Source organism: Setaria viridis, chromosome 9, assembly GCF_005286985.2.
Source record: "Setaria viridis chromosome 9, Setaria_viridis_v4.0, whole genome shotgun sequence".
In the NCBI taxonomy this organism is placed as follows: Eukaryota; Viridiplantae; Streptophyta; class Magnoliopsida; order Poales; family Poaceae; genus Setaria; species Setaria viridis.
Window position 1 is genome coordinate 18,768,268 of NC_048271.2, and position 13,211 is coordinate 18,781,478.

General features: G+C 46.7%; 1 protein-coding gene across 1 annotated transcript; it reads right to left on the reverse strand.

The window, feature by feature from the left end:
• Positions 1–6,563: 6,563 nt before the first annotated feature.
• On the reverse strand, positions 6,564–9,011 carry LOC117835400 (uncharacterized). Its single transcript, XM_072290451.1, has 2 exons — positions 7,370–9,011; positions 6,564–6,733 (listed from the first exon to the last, which is right to left on the reverse strand). Exons 1-2 carry the CDS (start codon positions 9,009–9,011, stop codon positions 6,564–6,566), a joined length of 1,812 nt encoding a protein of 603 aa, XP_072146552.1.
• Positions 9,012–13,211: the final 4,200 nt, after the last annotated feature.

Consider the following 13,211-nt stretch of genomic DNA (forward strand, 5'->3'; position numbering starts at 1 on the left):
GATGTCTCCACCGATCCACATGACATGAGAACAACACTGCAACTACCAGAACAGCTTCAGAAGATTGGACGCTCCTTCCCACCAAGATGTCTCACAATATATTATAAGCTCCTTCCCACCAAGATGTCTCACAATATATTCTAAGACTCACTGAATTATAAGTATTAATATCATAGGAATGCAAATTTACACAATTCCAAATTGTGAGTTCATTGAAGAAAAACAATTAAACAGAACACGCTTTCAGGAAAGAAAGCTTCCATGAATGTTGGACTTGCATATCACAGTCGCCAAGATGGGCGTGACATAAGGATGCTGATCACGGAACCGAAGACCATTATTGTCTGATAGCAAATGATTCCCTGTGCAAAGAAAGAAAACAGTACCGGAAATTTCCTGTGCAAAGAAAGAAAACAGTATCAGGTGTGATGATAAATTATCTATCTTGAATCAAGATTTACAACCTGATTAGTTCGGATAAGTGGCTGGAACAATTGGATTGGTCTTTCCCTGAACTGTGCGCAGTCAGCTAATTCACCAGAAGCTAATTCGGGAAAAACAGAGCAAGTCCATCTCGATGGAATCTGGACTGTACCTGGTGACTTGACGCAAGAATGGCGGCGGTTGGCGACGGGCGGGCGCGGCGGACGCTGGCCGGAGGCGGACGGCGGGTTGCGGCGGCCAGGGGCGGGGTGTGGCGAAGCACCGGGGGCGCAGAGCGGATTCGGCAGGAGCTGGACCGGCGAAGGGGGCAGCGGGCCGGCGACCAGCGTGGGCGGGAGGAGGACCGGCGGCTGGGGCCGGAGGGCTGGTGATCGGGAGTGGAGATGGTCCGCCGGGCGACGCTAGACTGCGGGAGGCGACGGGTTGTGACGGACAGGAGAAATAGATCGATAAAAAATGAATTGTTATTCATTAAGAGTGGCAGGTGGGTAATTTTTTACCCCAAAAGCACTTGAAAGCAGGGGAGATGGTGCTTTTGCATTTGTACTAGATCAAAAGTAGCTTTTGGGCAAAAGCATATAGAGCTTTTTAGTCTTTTGGTTGGCTTTTGGCTTTTGTAAAAGCAAAAGCAGGTTTAAAAGCCCAACCAAACGCACCCTTAACTAGCTTGCGGAAGTTACATGGAGCCTCCACCCATATGCGTGCTGTGCGGTTCCGTGCAATTAATGTTAGGTGACGGTGGTGACTTTTCTATGAGTAAGCACACCATCATCACTCTTGTTCCGCTGTTGCATGTGACTTCATCTGAACAACATCAAGTGTAGGTCTATTGAGCACGTCATTCTTACTATGTCCATTCCCTGAGCCTATGGCGAAAATGGTGTGGGCTCGTTTGGTAGGGGGCGCTCGCCCCCTCAAGCATTATGTGGGCCTAGGGTCGAGCGTCTCAACCCTACTATGCGGTTTCGTACAATTAGGCAGTTTCGTACGATTAATGTTAGAGGACGGTGGTAGCTCGTCTTTGAGGCAGCGTGCCATCATCATATGGTTGGCTCCCATTCCGTTGCCGCCCGTCACTTCGCGTCGATAGGAGTGTTAGGTGGGTATTAATTGTCTTCGGGCATCTCAGTCCACGTCAAGCAGCCCGGCCAGCCATTATTGTCGTGGACGCGGACGACAGCAGGTGGGTAGAAAAACTCCCCCTAAGCTAGCGGGTGCCCACGTTGGACGTTGCAACCGGTTAGGTCTAGTTGCATGTGTGTGATTGGCATTGTAGGGGCCCTGGTACAGGGTTACAAAAGGTCGACTTCTTCTCTATGTAAAGGATCCCATTCAGTTCCTTCAACTGAAGCAAGAACACAGATAGAGCTCCAAGCTCACCAAGTTGCACGGCTTTACTCTCTAGGGGGCTTGGACCTTGTTAAAATTCTCCAGCGTGTGTTCTATAACTTAGCGAGCGATCTTCACTCTCCCAATCCCTGTCACTTAACTCTAAGCATCAGGTGTGCGGTGTGCATATGAGAAATCACGACAAATTGGCATAAGTAAGATCAAAGAAACCCTTTAAGGCTAGCTAGCAAATCTCTAATAGGAAGGTATATTAGCCATTCCACTGCACACCTCAATATTTTTAGAATCTAGCCGTTGACTGGCCGTTCTATATATGAAAAGTGTATCCTTCCGGTTTAAAACATATAGCGGTCATATGTTTAAAAATGGAGGATGTGCTTAGCAAGATGAAAGTATCTGTTATTTACATAAAAGACATTATATTTGTCATTAACTTTCACAAACCATTTCCATTTATAAAATAAATTGATTTGCCTGTTGGCTGTGCAATGCAAATGTCATTGATTTACGTATTTTTTTAAAAAAATGTTTTTCGCAATCACACAATAAATAAATCGATTTGCCTGTTCGGTTCAAACCTAGTTAAACATCAACCCACGATGTCTATGACTCTATAAGCTTTACAAATGCTTATCGGTGTCGCATGAGCCATCTGGTTCATCGTTCATTCCGAAGCTTTATTAATTGTTTATGAGTAGGTACTGGCCGGAAGGTGGCCGGATGCCAGTCCACGGGAAAGCAGCACGCCAGGGGACGGCACGGCACTCGTGAAAGCACATGTGTTGAAAACTAGCCTGAGCACGCCGTTCGGTTGGTCAAGTCTTTGCCGGAACGTCCTTTTTTTTTCTAGTGGAAAAGACTTGTTGTTCTTGCCTTGCCTTGGGCCAAAGTTTCAACATTTAAAGTCGGACGTACGTTTAACTCTTGGCATGTGGAACAAAGTTTCAACATTCCCCAAGAAAAATCGCTGCCATTGAGGATGCTGAATTGTTGCTGACAGCAATGGCCAATGGCAACGGTCTAGAGAGCGACGTGCGAACCATGCGTACGTGTGCCGAGGAAATCAAGCTGCTGTGTACGGTTGATGGGACGCCACTGCGCCTGTGTGATCCTTTTGATTGGTTCGCTGCCCGCCACAACCTGGCTCGCAGCAGCGGTGCAAGCTCCCGCTGGCCAGGCTCTCTAGCTGCAGTGACTTTTTGATTGGTTCCTGTCTCTTGCCTGCACAGCTCGTGCCCAGCAGCTCTTTTTCCCTCTGCACGCTCCTCCAAGCAGCAACTTCTAGCATCACGTGAGTCAGGCCTGCCGGAAATACTTTCCTCCAAACTTCCAACTTTGACACTATGCAAAAAGAAGATTCCCCATCACATCAAACTTGCGGTACATGCATGGAGTACTAAATGTAGACGAAATCAATAACTAATTGCACAGTTTTGTTGTACTTTGCGAGACGAATCTTTTGAGCCTAATTAGTCAATATTTGGACAATAATTCACAAATACAAACGAAACGCTACAGTTGCACATTTATGACAAAATGCCAATTTTGCCTATCCCAAATTGGGAACTAAACAAGGCCCTAGCCGTGAAGTAATCTTTGAACGTCGAGAGCCTGTCCCAGCTACTGAACCAGACAACCAATCCAACTCCTCCTGCATTAATTCTACGAGCTTAGTTCAGCCGCATGCAGGAAACCAATCAGACCCTTGCCTACCTGGGAGAGCACGGTTGCAGAGAATAGACCGCACGACCGACTGATCGCTTGTTCTCGTCTGTAACCGTAGTAGTAGGTGCTACGTCGCGTCACTGTGTGGCTTCGGCTACGTTTCGATGGAATGATGTGCATGTGTTGGGTTTGCATCGGATAAAGCGCGGCTATCCCCTTCTTTATTTTCGTGCACAAATAATCCCACACACAACATATTCATCATACCTAAAAGAAAAATTGATATCGCCGGGTGGAATAGAGCGAGAGGCGGTTTACCCTCATCACCTATGCGGCGGCGTTTTCCCTTACCGTCCTGAATTGAAGCACGGTTGGAGTCGGAGAACGAAGTTCCTTGACTGCAAGTCGCTGTTGTGGTTAGGCTTTAAAATAATCTTCCTTCGTGATCCATTGAGTTTCAACTTTCGCTGACCTTCCTATTAACTAGTCCTGGCGCGCCTGTAACAAATGTTAATTTGCGTAAATTTTATAGGTAGAAACATATTTGTGTAGATGAAGTAAAGTTTGAGTAAAGCAACTCAAGATGATACCTATGGTACAACTTGCTGGCAAAGAATGCTTATGTTCACTAAAGTGAGGTTGATTCATGTATGACATATATCTTCTTCACGTAGATTGGGCCAAACCATCTTCCCCTTCTACCATGCTATAGTATATGGAAACATGATTGTTTGGTAGATTTTTTTTTGAAAATTGTTGTTCGGGAGAAAATTGTATTAAAATTATACCGTCAATAAGGATTACATTTGTAAACTTCATTATTAAGGAAGTATAACATAGCAAATAGCAGTAATAGTACGGCAACCTTCTTACTATGAAGATTGTTTGCCAAAAATAGAGACAGAGAGCCTGGAACTTCAGGAATGCGGTAGCATGATACAGATAATACAGCTGATATAATGCAACGGATATAAATGTCATGTTTGGCATGGCTCCAACTTTGGGTGGAGTTGTTCCACTCCAGAACTTCAGGTGAAGCCAGCTCTGGGTGGAGTTGGAGTTGTTTGTGGAGGTGTTTGGCTCCCAGGGTGTCCCCAGCTCCAGAAAAGAGGAGTTTGAGGGTAGATTGTCATTCTTACCCCTGGTTTGAATAAATATACTATGAACGACTTGAACTACTTCTCACAAATATGAAATGAAAATGCATGCAGTAAAGTCCAAAATAATAATAAATAACATGTTATTTGCCTAGAACCGAAATTACGAAATAAGTTCATAGTTCCAAATGCACCAGTTCCATGCTAGCACGATGGATGTAGCCATACTATCACGAAAGGTGTCCATAGTCACAAAGCTTGATTCCAAAGTTGATCCATCTCAGAGGTATGTTGAGACACGGTATACTTGTTGTACCTCTTCGAAATAGTAGGCATGTAGGTAGGATCTCTATCAAAATTAGCAAAGTCAGTTAGCAAAAGTAGCTAGTTTCTTAATGCAAGTATCAAATCAGTGTAAACTTTCTTGAGATGATACTGCAAACAAAGGCAATTAAACTAGTATTCGAAAATCAGCAACAAGTTGGCACCCACAACATATTTCCTAGCTTCGCGATCAAGCAGTTGCTATGGCGATTCTTTACCACTACTTCTCTTTCACATCAATCATTCCTAATCCTTGCTGTTCTTGCAAATGCAATTCAATTAAACGAATGACTGGAAGAAAGAAGTGCCGCACCTTGCTGTTCTTGCGCTGAGGCACAGGCACCGGCTTCCAAAATTCCTCCCAAGCCTTCAGAGATTCCTTGAACGCGCGCAGTTCCTCTTCCTGGAGACGAAGAGCCACCATCCGGTCCCTCCAGCTGTTCAAGCTCTCGTGCATCGTCCCCAGCTTGTGCTCTAGCATCTGTATCCCCGTCGCCACGCCAGCGTCCTGCCGGGGCTCGCCTTCCAGGCGTCTGGACCCGCCCTCGCCGCGTTCCCGGCTCTGCTGCTGCAGCTGGCTTACCATCAGCGCCAGTGCCGCCCTTTTCCTTTGCAGCTCGTCCGCCAGACTCGCCGCCAGCCCTGATGTCGCCGCGGCGAGGCCGCCAGGGCCGTGCACCACGTTCAGGGTGAGGAGGCGGGACAGGGAGGCGGGGAGGTTCGGCGGCGGGGATGGACGACGACAGCCGGCGGCGGGGGTGGACGGTGGCCAAACCCTAGGTGGTGGCGGGGTCGGGCGCGAGAATAGGCGTGGGCGCGAGGCGAGGAACAGGCACGGGAGGAGTCACGGCACGGGGGTCTCGGGAGAAAAGAAGCGAACCGTTTTTTAATCACTATTAGGTGGTTCTGAAGCTGCAAAAGAGGTACTTCAAAACTCACTCCACCCCCATTTGTACAGCTTCATGGAGTTGACTAGCTCTATGAAATTTTGGAGCTAAAGTATTTAGCTAGAAAATTAACTGGAGTTGCTGGATTCAGCTTCAAAGCCATGCCAAACACGCCCAGATAAGGCGTGCCGTGGGGAAGGAACTGAGCACGGAGCACCAGAGGCGACAGTGACGCAGCGGTGCGGCGCAAGTGGCAGCGAGCGAGGCGACAGGACCTGCGCGCGCAGGCGAGGAGCTGGCGGAGGCAAAGTTATTAGGACCGGACCGGTCATCGAACCGGTGAGACCTTCGGTTTAATGGTTCACTGGTCAAACCGTTAAAAACCGATTGAACCGTCGGTTCGATAACTTTGAACCGGAGAAGTGAACCGGCCAAAGATACCTTTGAACCGGTCGAATATACGAGCCATGATTAATACATAATTACATATACAAGTTCAATAGGGAGGGACAAGTTCACAAATTCAAACAACTTGACAATAGGGACAATATCCAAGTTCAACTATTCAAATGTTAAACATGCAAATCACAAATTCAAACAGCATCTTGACACTTGAGTCTTGACAGTTGACAATAGGGACAAGTTCGCAAATTCAAACAACTTGACAATAGGCATCCACAATGCACACAGCCACACAATGCATAGACAGCCACACAAGTACACAACCACAAGTCCACAATGCACATCCACACAAAGTCACAAACAGGGACAAGTTCACAAAGCCACAACTCAACAACTAGTAAAATGGCGCCCAATCTTGAACTTCAGCTGCAGCACTCGGACTTGCTTCCAAACCTTCATCAAATGCAATATCAAGATCATCAAGCACATTTTCGTTGACAGCAGCCATTACTTCATTTTCTTCCATTGTATCGGCCTCAGCCTCATCCAAGTTTAGCTCTAAATCTGAAAAACATTATCAAGTTAAATGCTAGCATGGGCAAACATATATGCTGATTGTTGAAAATAAATAATTTGAACACTTGATATTACCATCACTACATTGTATACTCAAAGAAGCAAATTCACCACGGAATTCATTTAGCTCTTCCAAGTTTAGACGTGGTGGATTATCTTCTACTGTCCATGCTTCATTTCCCTTTCGAATCTCATCCAAACTGATTGGATCATAATTTGTAACCGTTTTTTTGACCTAATGTAGGAAAAATTGAATATAATCATGTATTATTTATAGAAACAAAATGAACAGCAAGGCATCTCTTGTAAGTTGTAATGAAGCAAAACAAAAAGGTACCTTTGGTGCAATCTCAAGTTGCAATGAACATAAACAATATCATTTAGCCTCTGATGCTCAAGTCTGTTCCTCTTTTTGCTGTGTACATGCTCGAACAAACTCCAGTTCCTCTCACATCCTGAAGCACTACAAGTTTGGCTTAACACACGCAAGGCCAGCTTTTGTAAATTTGGAGCACTGCAGCCATAGGTTTGCCACCACTCATCTGTGTGAAAGAAAAAAAAAATTAAAGGTGCTGAAATGTAACAAAAAATTACAAGACAACAATATAATGAAAGCGTACTTACCAGCAAGCATGTGTTGTCGATCATTTATAGCAGTTGAACGTCCAAAATCACCTTCTCCCATTCTAAAAATTCTCATCTCTCTTGTCAAAGAACTCCGAAGAGCTATATCTTTCCCAGCATATTTTTCAATGATATCAAGAACTCCAGAAGTAGTGAAACTATATTTCTCTCTTAGTTGATCATTATACTGGTTATTAGGATTGAACCAAAAGCCGGCAGCATGAATATTCTTATCAAAGTGTTTATCCCATCGTGCATCTATGTATTCCAAAAAGGGCTTAACTAAGTCCTTCTTCCTCTGAAACCTCTTCTCAATTTCCTCTCTAGAAGCATGGAAGGCTGCAAATAGATAGCCCATTGCAGGTCTCTCATCACTGTCCACAATTCTCAACACCCTAACAATTGGTTCTGATAATTGACAGACAACAGCACAATCTTTCCAAAAGTTCTGATCTAGCACCGCTTTGGTAAATTTTTTCCCTTGTGGATCCTTATAATATGCAGAGTTAGTCCACTCACTACAGACAACCATTGCATGAAGATCAGCCTTGTGCTTGTATATGCTTTGCAAAGCAACAAAATTTGTAGCAAAACGAGTTTGCACTGGCCGAAGAATTTCATGACCCTTAGTGAACTTCCTCATTAGATATAATGGATAACAATGGTTGTAGATATATTTTGTAATAGATGATGCATGAGGTACAGTGGTCTTCACTAAATTTTCCTTGCCAAAGTCAGATAATACTAAATTCAAACAATGGGCAGCACAAGGGGACCAATAAATAGATGGGAACTCATCTTCTAATCTTCTACCAGCAGCAACCATATTTGAGGCATTATCAGTGATAAAATGATCAACATGTTCAGCACCAACAAAGTTCACTACATCTCTAAATAATCTGAACAAGAACTCTGCAGTTTTGGAACTTTCAGTGGCATCAACTGACTTGAGAAAGATAGTACCTTTAGGACAATACACCAAGAAGTTGATGAGGGTCCTTCTCTTCCTATCAGTCCATCCATCAGCCATAATTGTGCAACCAGTTTGCCTCCAAGTTTTACGAAATCCATCAACAAAATTTCTAGTTTCCTCAACACACTTTGCAAGTAATGGACCACGCAAACTATTAAAATTTGGCCCCTTGTATCCTGAATCATATGCACACACAGCATCAAGCATTGGCTGATAAAAGATGGAGTTACTTGCATTAAATGGAAGTGATGCATCAATAAACCATCTTACCATACACAAATCAGTCTTTAACTTGACTTCTTCTCCTTGGAGCACACTCTTTATTGTAGGTTGATCCCCTGGGCCAGTTCTAGGTTTGAAATACTTGCCAATACTAGGTGTAGCAATGCCTCTTTTTCTTCCTCTAGTTGCTGCAGTAGGACCATGCCGAGTTGGGGCTGCTTCAGTATTAGAGACATCATATGATTCCTCATCTCCAGGGTCAGGCCCATACGGGTTTTCTTCCTCATAGATCTCTTGCTGCTTCCTTTTCTTATCTTTCCAATTTTCAATACTTTGATTCCTTGCATGTTGAACCTCTGGACCAACCTTTGGACATCCAGCCACATTTCCTGGATATTTGGCTAGATGTTCCTTGAATCGATGGATTCCTCCTCCTTTCAAAATCATGTCACAGTACATGCACTTGATCTTCTTTTTTCCTTCCTCAGTAACTTGTGTACAATACCCCCATGCCGGATCAGTTTTTCTTCTTGTCCTTACTTCTGTTCCAACCTCTTGGCTAGGTGCTGCGCTACTGGGAGTGTCTGAAGAATCCACTATGAATGTTAAGTGCAAAAAAGGACTAATTAGTATTCAGTACTTCAATAATCAGTAATACCTACTCTAATTTTGTGCAATAATAAGCAATAATACTAATTTGTAGTGAGTAGTGACTAGTGAGTACTAACCATTAGCCATGGTAGATCAGAAATTCAGAACTTGTTGCTGTCGATTGTTGAAGAATGAAGATTGACTTGCTGTTGCTGGCTGCCTGGCTTGCTGCTCGGCTGCTCCTGAGTCCTGCCTCCTGGGCTCCTGGCTCGGTGGCTCCTGCCTGCCGGCCTGCCCTCGCTCAGGGCCTCAGGCGCGGCCGGCGCTCGGCCCAGGCGCGGCCAGCGCTCCGCCGGTTCGCCGCTCCGCCCAGGCGCGGCCGGCCCTCCGCCGATCCGCCGCTCCGCCGCCCAGGCGCGGCCGGCCCGCAGGCGCGGACGCGCGGTGCCGCGGTGCCGCCGCCCGCCGGTCCGGTGGTGGGCTGGTGCCTGGTGGCACGCCGGCCGGCCCACTCGCCCGCCGCAACGGCGCCCAGGCGGCCAGGCGTGGTGGCGCGGCGCCCCGCCGGCCGCCGGTCCGCCGGCGCCCAGGGGATTTGGGGAGGACGGGGGATTGCCGGATTGGGGATTGCCGGACAGGGGATGGACTAGACCTGCGGCTGGGTTGCTGGGGACGAATGGATGGAGGCCGGAGGGGCGGAGGGGCGGCGTGCGCCGGCCGCCGGGCGCCTGTGCGTGCAGCGCCGCCGCCGGCCGCTATTTTGCCTGTGCGATTTTTCCATCTGGCTGGCCGAGTCTCTCTCTCTGCTGCCTTACTGCCTAACCCTAAAAATTGAAGAATTCCATTTTTGCCCTCATGGAGATAACGCTCCCCTGTATTGATAGAGGGGCATTTTGGTGAAGAATCGAACCAGTCCGGTTCAATCGGAACCGGCCGGTTTACCGGTTCCATAAAAAACCGGCCGGTTCCACCGGTTTTTAACGGTCCGATTGCACGGCCGATCTTTTAAGCGAACCGAACCAGTTTAGGCCCTGGTTCGGTCTTTTACCGGTCCAACCGTCGGTCCGGTCCGGTTCAAATAACTATGGGCGGAGGGCATAGTTATTTGAACCGGACCGGACCGGCGGTTGGACCGGTAAAAGACCGAACCAGGGCCTAAACTGGCTCGGTTCGCTTAAAAGATCGGCCGTGCAATCGGACCGTTAAAAACCGGTGGAACCGGCCGGTTTTTTATGGAACCGGTAAACCGGCCGGTTCCGATTGAACCGGACTGGTTCGATTCTTCACCAAAATGCCCCTCTATCAATACAGGGGAGCGTTATCTCCATGAGGGCAAAAATGGAATTCTTCAATTTTTAGGGTTAGGCAGTAAGGCAGCAGAGAGAGAGACTCGCCAGCCAGAGGGGAAAATCGCACAGGCAAAATAGCGGCCGGCGGCGGCGCTGCACGCACAGGCGCCCGGCGGCCGGCGCACGCCGCCCCTCCGCCCCTCCGACCTCTATCCGTTCGTCCCCAGCAACCCAGCCCCAGGTCTAGTCCATCCCCTGTCCGGCAATCCCCCGTCCTCCCCAAATCCCCTGGGCGCCGGCGGACCGGCGGCCGGTGAGGCGCCGCGCCACCACGCCTGGCCGCCTGGGCGCCGTTGCGGCGGGCGAGTGGGCCGGCCGGCGTGCCAGCAGGCACCAGCCCACCACCGGACCGGCGGGCGGCGGCACCGCGGCACCGCGCGTCCGCGCCTGCGGGCCGGCCGCGCTTGGGCGGCGGAGTGGCGGATCGGCGGAGGGCCGGCCGCGCCTGGGCGGAGCGGCGGACCGGCGGAGCGCTGGCCACGCCTGGGCCGAGCGCCGGCCGCGCCTGAGGCCCTGAGCGAGGGCAGGCCGGCAGGCAGGAGCCACCGAGCCAGGAGCCCAGGAGGCAGGACTCAGGAGCAGCCGAGCAGCAAGCCAGGCAGCCAGCAACAGCAAGTCAATCTTCATTCTTCAACAATCGACAGCAACAAGTTCTGAATTTCTGATCTACCATGGCTAATGGTTAGTACTCACTAGTCACTACTCACTACAAATTAGTATTATTGCTTATTATTGCACAAAATTAGAGTAGGTATTACTGATTATTGAAGTACTGAATACTAATTAGTCCTTTTTTGCACTTAACATTCACAGTGGATTCTTCAGACACTCCCAGTAGCGCAGCACCTAGCCAAGAGGTTGGAACAGAAGTAAGGACAAGAAGAAAAACTGATCCGGCATGGGGGTATTGTACACAAGTTACTGAGGAAGGAAAAAAGAAGATCAAGTGCATGTACTGTGACATGATTTTGAAAGGAGGAGGAATCCATCGATTCAAGGAACATCTAGCCAAATATCCAGGAAATGTGGCTGGATGTCCAAAGGTTGGTCCAGAGGTTCAACATGCAATGAATCAAAGTATTGAAAATTGGAAAGATAAGAAAAGGAAGCAGCAAGAGATCTATGAGGAAGAAAACCCGTATGGGCCTGACCCTGGAGATGAGGAATCATATGATGTCTCTAATACTGAAGCAGCCCCAACTCGGCATGGTCCTACTGCAGCAACTAGAGGAAGAAAAAGAGGCATTGCTACACCTAGTATTGGCAAGTATTTCAAACCTAGAACTGGCCCAGGGGATCAACCTACAATAAAGAGTGTGCTCCAAGGAGAAGAAGTCAAGTTAAAGACTGATTTGTGTATGGTAAGATGGTTTATTGATGCATCACTTCCATTTAATGCAAGTAACTCCATCTTTTATCAGCCAATGCTTGATGCTGTGTGTGCATATGATTCAGGATACAAGGGGCCAAATTTTAATAGTTTGCGTGGTCCATTACTTGCAAAGTGTGTTGAGGAAACTAGAAATTTTGTTGATGGATTTCGTAAAACTTGGAGGCAAACTGGTTGCACAATTATGGCTGATGGATGGACTGATAGGAAGAGAAGGACCCTCATCAACTTCTTGGTGTATTGTCCTAAAGGTACTATCTTTCTCAAGTCAGTTGATGCCACTAAAAGTTCCAAAACTGCAGAGTTCTTGTTCAGATTATTTAGAGATGTAGTGAACTTTGTTGGTGCTGAACATGTTGATCATTTTATCACTGATAATGCCTCAAACATGGTTGCTGCTGGTAGAAGATTAGAAGATGAGTTCCCATCTATTTATTGGTCCCCTTGTGCTGCCCATTGTTTGAATTTAGTATTATCTGACTTTGGCAAGGAAAATTTAGTGAAGACCACTGTACCTCATGCATCATCTATTACAAAATATATCTACAACCATTGTTATCCATTATATCTAATGAGGAAGTTCACTAAGGGTCATGAAATTCTTCGGCCAGCGCAAACTCGTTTTGCTACAAATTTTGTTGCTTTGCAAAGCATATACAAGCACAAGGCTGATCTTCATGCAATGGTTGTCTGTAGTGAGTGGACTAACTCTGCATATTATAAGGATCCACAAGGGAAAAAATTTACCAAAGCGGTGCTAGATCAGAACTTTTGGAAAGATTGTGCTGTTGTCTGTCAATTATCAGAACCAATTGTTAGGGTGTTGAGAATTGTGGACAGTGATGAGAGACCTGCAATGGGCTATCTATTTGCAGCCTTCCATGCTTCTAGAGAGAAAATTGAGAAGAGGTTTCAGAGGAAGAAGGACTTAGTTAAGCCCTTTTTGGAATACATAGATGCACGATGGGATAAACACTTTGATAAGAATATTCATGCTGCCGGCTTTTGGTTCAATCCTAATAACCAGTATAATGATCAACTAAGAGAGAAATATAGTTTCACTACTTCTGGAGTTCTTGATATCATTGAAAAATATGCTGGGAAAGATATAGCTCTTCGGAGTTCTTTGACAAGAGAGATGAGAATTTTTAGAATGGGAGAAGGTGATTTTGGACGTTCAACTGCTATAAATGATCGACAACACATGCTTGCTGGTAAGTACGCTTTCATTATATTGTTGTCTTGTAATTTTTTGTTACATTTCAGCACCTTTAATTTTTTTTTCTTTCACACAGATGAGTGGTGGCAAACCTATGG